The sequence below is a fragment of the Contarinia nasturtii genome, unplaced genomic scaffold (assembly GCF_009176525.2).
Source record: "Contarinia nasturtii isolate CC-2019 unplaced genomic scaffold, AAFC_CNas_1.1 Cnas_scaffold_695, whole genome shotgun sequence".
Taxonomy (NCBI): Eukaryota; Metazoa; Arthropoda; class Insecta; order Diptera; family Cecidomyiidae; genus Contarinia; species Contarinia nasturtii.
The window spans coordinates 6,991,430-6,997,053 of NW_022198046.1; the positions used below are offsets into that span (position 1 = coordinate 6,991,430).

At 34.5% G+C, this 5,624-nt stretch overlaps 2 protein-coding genes across 2 annotated transcripts; both read left to right on the top strand.

Moving 5' to 3' along the window:
- Positions 1-528: 528 nt before the first annotated feature.
- LOC116341395 lies at positions 529-1,393 on the top strand. Its single transcript, XM_031768473.1, has 3 exons — positions 529-839; positions 942-1,081; positions 1,195-1,393. The coding sequence occupies exons 1-3, from the start codon at positions 557-559 to the stop codon at positions 1,363-1,365; spliced, it is 594 nt and encodes a 197-aa protein (XP_031624333.1). The 5' UTR covers positions 529-556; the 3' UTR covers positions 1,366-1,393.
- Positions 1,394-3,070: 1,677 nt separating this feature from the next.
- On the top strand, positions 3,071-5,014 carry LOC116340594 (fibroblast growth factor receptor-like). The gene is made up of 3 exons (XM_031767173.1): positions 3,071-3,217; positions 3,293-3,510; positions 4,469-5,014. Exons 1-3 carry the CDS (start codon positions 3,071-3,073, stop codon positions 4,815-4,817), a joined length of 714 nt encoding a protein of 237 aa, XP_031623033.1. The 3' UTR covers positions 4,818-5,014.
- The last annotated feature ends 610 nt before the right edge of the window (positions 5,015-5,624 follow it).

Below are 5,624 nucleotides of genomic sequence, written 5' to 3' on the forward strand. Positions count from 1 at the left end.
ACATTTTTGAATATAAATGGAAATGATTCTGCTCGCGCATCTTTAGTTTAGCGAAGAATTTTCCGTGTGAAACAAGTTTGTGAATTGTTTGATTTTCTGCGTAAATATGATTCGTTGTAAGCATCAGTATCGAAGTGATGGTTTACATAGTATCTTGATTTGAAGAAATATAAAAAAGAAGAAGAAAAAGCACCTGCATTCGACATTGCAATTTTTAAGTTGATTCCTGAAAGTAAAAGAAATCTGAAAACTAGTAATCAGCAACTATAAAAACCGGGCCATAAAATCCAACGGTTAAAATCAAGAAACAACTGCATAAAAATACCACTGACGGTGTATAAAAAAAATGACTGTATTCAAAAGTGGAATATTTTTACTGTTTATGTTCATAGAACAATCGACACAATTTTCGATTTCAAGTGAGATGAATAGTGAATTGCCTTCGTCGTCACCGTCACCACCATCGTCATCAAATCAAACCGGTTGCCTGAAGACAATCGGACAATGTTTTCGACACCGGCCAAATGAAGTGGTCGCATGTGCAATTGAACATGGCATGAACAATATTGAATGTTTCATTTCGAGCAATAAGACATGGCATCTCAATGAATTCATTTCACTGAAAAAGAACGACGATTGGAAACCGACCGAAATTGAGGCTCGTCATGATCAATCGCTTTTCGAGGCGGTTTTAAGTAAATTGAGTGATTTGATTGCATCAAGATCGATTCAATTTTCGATGCCACAAAATGTTGATGATATGTCGCCCGAAGGTCGTGTCAAATCGGGCTTTGATTTTTCCGGCTTGACAAATTTTGTTGGAACGGGCATTGGACCTGGTAAAAAACAAAGTGATTTTCAAAACCACATTTTTAGTCCATTTTATTCGCTCGAGGAGATCAATTTGCTAACAATATGAATTCAAACCAAATCCATTTCAGAAGGCAGAAAAAAGAAAAAACATGGAATGATGGGCATGACAGTTATCGCAATGATCGCGCAACTTTTTCTCGGGAAGATCGCTTTTTTGGCCGGTGCAGCATTGCTGCTATCGAAAATTTCACTGTTGTTTTCCATTGTCGTAGGACACTTTTTTCTTATACTTTTCATGTTTATTATTTTGAATTTCAACTGAAATATTAATAGCATTTTTAAAATATTTTCTGTTTTGGTGCTGTGCGTGTTGGCACTTAGAACGCATTGAAAAAGCATGGAACCGGCAATTCGGGAGGCAGCGGAGGTGGAGACCATGTCGTATACAGTGATCCAGGGCACGGTGGCTATCAACGAAGTATCATCGAATCACCGATGGATTGGGTTTTCACGGATGAACCACCAAGCACATTTTCACCGATTCTAACGTAATCAATAGCTGGATAGCAGACCTAGTATACTCCCCGTATAAATCCAATAATCCAATAATCCAACGTAATCAAGATATTTATACATTTGTCCACTGCTAGAAATATACTTAAGTGAAGAAAGGCATTCTTATACTTAAGGCATGAATGAAAAAAATAAGTTTCATATTAATTCGTAAGAATTGCCTATATTTCGGCATTATTTACAAATCAACTATTGGATATTTTTGTAATAAAAAAACACAAACTGAAACAACCTCGCATTTTTTTGCGTCAAAATCTTATAGTGATTCCTGATTTCATTTTTTTCGATTCCTTACCTCTCATTCGATCTCTCTCTTTTTCTCTTTCTTTCTTTCTTTCTTTCTCTTACTCTCTCTCCGCGAAAATATGAACTTCCTTTGAGGAATCGGATGTCAAATGCCCCAAAAAAATAATAAAAATCTGCACTTTGTGATATTTGGATGAAAATTTGACATGACAACTTTACACTAAACTCACAGACTCGGCATTTATTGCACACAAAAAGTAAAATAGTTACAAAACAACCAAGAAGCACACAACAATGAAATTTGTTAAAATGATAAAAAATACTTCCGAGCCCCTAGGATGAAGATCGTGCACTGAATGACCAAGCCCATCTTTTGCCATACGAAAAAGACTTTGAATTTCCTATAGAAAATCTTGAACTCGGAAAATTGCTTGGTACTGGAGCTTTTGGTGAAGTCCGCGAAGGAGTTGCACGTGGAATCTTACCTCATGAGGAGAAAACTAAAGTTGCCGTCAAAATGGTGAATGATAAATCGCCTAAGGGAGAAGTAAGTTTACTTTGGAAATTAAATTATATTCATTTACTTTGAATTTCAGTTAGTCAGAAATGCTCATTCACTTTTATATTATGCTCACGTGCTGGCACTAAAAGCTTTGATATCCGAGCTTAAGATTTGAATGTGGTGAATTTACTTGGAGCGTTTACCGATAATATTGAATAAAGTAAATAAATCATTTCCATTTTATGGATAATTTTCAAAAATAAATTTTTTTTTCAATATTTTTTCTACATATTTTTGGATAAAGTGATGGTAATTGTTGAATACTGTGTTTACGGTAACATTAAGGATTTTTTGTGGCATAATCGTGAACATTTTATCAATCAAATTAATTATGAAAATGACTCAATTGATTCAACTGTCGCAAAAGAACGTTCTGATGTACATCACTCAACTGACCACGAAAGTGATGATGAACAAGAACAACAAGTAAGTTCTACGATCCTGAGATGGAATATTTCCTTTTAAAACGATTTCATTGATAATTTTTTCAGTTCGAAGGAAATGAACAATTTTCCATTGATTCCCCATATGCTGATGAAGAATATTTCACTAATTCTCCGTATGGTGTTGAACGAAACCAAGACGCAGAGTCAGACGAATTGACAATCATAAGAGCCAAGCAGAGCTAAATCATGAAGAATATTCATTTCTATATTATGAATAAAAAAATCCTAGTAGAATAAGTTTCATGATGGACAATTATACGATATTTTCCACAAACATCCAGTGAACAGACTAGTATGGGAACTATGTGTATTGTGTAGGACACCAATAGTTGATCAATTTTTTCTTTTTCTAGCTGAAAACGAACATGCAAAGATCGATTCAATTGCAACGTCGGATCTACTTTGCTGGTCATTTCAAGTGGCGCGGGGAATGCACTATATAACATCTCGCAATATTCTACACAGAGATTTGGCTGCAAGAAATGTACTGCTGTGCACCAACAACGTAGTCAAGATTTGTGATTTTGGATTGGCACGAGACTTACATAAGAACGGATATTACCGAACGCGTGGAGAAGTAAGATGTATATATGATTAAAAAAATTAATGTACAGTATAGACAGATGTGTACCCCATATTCGAATATTTATAGGAAAAAGTTCCAATGCGTTGGTTGGCGCTCGAATCTCTTAACGAACCAAAGTACAGTGTACATTCTGATGTCTGGTCATTTGGTATCGTTCTATGGGAGCTATTTTCACTCGGAGAATTACCATATTCTGAAGAAAAAATGCATACTTTTGGCGAGCTAGAAATGCATTTAAAAGACGGACACCGATTGAGTAAACCACAATATGCCACACAAACTATGTAAGTTACGAATGGTTTTTCATCGTTTAAGAAATAAGTAGTAGTGAAAATATTGACATTTTCCAATAAATGTACTGCCAGAGAATTAAATTAGACTGTCGAACTATAGGAGCGATCAGTAAAATTTGTTAACACGATAACCTTCCCCCTGGAAACTAATCAATATCTGACTTCACAGGATGATTGGGGGTTGCGAGAAATAGAAACCATTAGATTTTGAGCAACTTTGGTTCATAGAGTAAAGTTTCATGCCTGATGTGATACCTAGGGTGGCCCAAATCTCACTATCTGAACGGATTGTTGTTCCCCGACCGGTTTTGTTAGCTTTTGGTCCAAAACTAGGTAACTGGCATCATTATATTGTTTAAAGGTTGAAAAAACGACCCAACCCCGACCATATTTCAAATGAAAAAATGTGTATAAAGCAGATTATTTTGAAATCCTATGGACCATCATTTCTAGGGTAATTTTACTTTTATGCACACACCTAGTGTGTAAGGTAAAGTATTGGAATCGGTCGAAAAGTTAACACCAATCAAAAATAAGTTTTCTGGGTGTTTTGTTTATAACTATGTATTTTTGGCCATTTAAATTACAAAATAAAATGTCTTACATCCGTAAGATGAACTTTTCCGCACAGTGATCAAAAACATGCATTCATTACGTATCTTTTACCGTAAATATGAATTCATGAGAAAACTGAATCTGATATAAGTTTTGCGATACAAATAATTTTTGATAGACTTATCCATGCCTGTATGATATCGTAATCATGTGAAAATTTGCAGATGTTATTATTCGCAATTTCGAAACAAATGAAGAAGAAAGAGATTAAAGTTCATGGCAGGGGGAGGCTTTGCATTCCGACCGACTTATAAATCAGTTTATCTTGTAGAGGGAGACCCCTAGAATACATTGCAATCATAAAAGGATAAATATTCGAACTTACTTATTTTAGATACGATATTATGAGGTCATGTTGGAACGCCGATGCCAAGGCACGTCCATTATTCGATAATCTTGAGAAGAAAATTTCCGAGCTTATGGAACCTGGTGTTGTGCAGCATTTTATCGATTTAAGTAAATCGTATTTGGAGTCACATGTGAGCCAAAATGAATCAGGAGAAATGAACTTTATCTCACAAATGACATCACCTGTACTTGACGAAAACGCACAAATGTTAGAAAATTCAAAGACATCCTCTGCTGCTCACTTCGCTTCTGAACAACTAAACAAAACGGCCGAAATACAACCGCTTAATTCTCAATTGAATGAACATAACCGAAAATGTTTTGTACTGAATTAAATTTTAATATAACCTATTTGAACTTTCAAAATTTTTGCAAGTGAATCTTTTTCAATATAAAAATTTTAAAAATTGAAAAAACTTCGAAAAAGATGTGGACGATTTCGTGTGGAATTGTCGTATAATGATGAAGTTGTTATGATTAATATTTTCAAGTGAATCTTTTTCTATACAAGCCATAATAATTGACTAGTAGTTCCTGATATAGCATTTTTTACATACTAATCGATTCCATTCAATTATGTTTTTATTCATTTCTCCTTATCATCTAATTGTTGTTATTTTAAAATATGGTCCAAGAAAAAGATGTTTGATTTTGATGTTTTTTTTTGACTCAATCACATTTAAATAACTCTGTAATTTCAAATGATCAGATAAAAGAGAGTTTGAATTAAGTTAAATTTATTTGGATAAAACACACTCAACCGCTGTACTGTGTAAACTCATCGAACCGTGTGCAAAGCAAATATTAATGGCGACGGACAACGCATTCTCAGCAAGATATTTTTTATGCTGTGGATGGCAGCAGCGCTGAGTGAAACTATGCATATCGCTGTTACCAAAATATAAATAATTTTAAAAATAGCCGAAGATACGGAATTGTCGACTATTTTTAAATAACCCATGCAATAAAGACACAAACAATTCAAGAAATTTAGTATTAATTTGACATTCCTATGAACCAGTCTATCCATTCCCTAGTCCACTATAACTCAAATGGATTCATCATGAAAACGACTACCATCGTAGACTTGATGTCATCCCTTGTGGAAATATTTCGGCTTCATAGCCGACTATAAATTGACT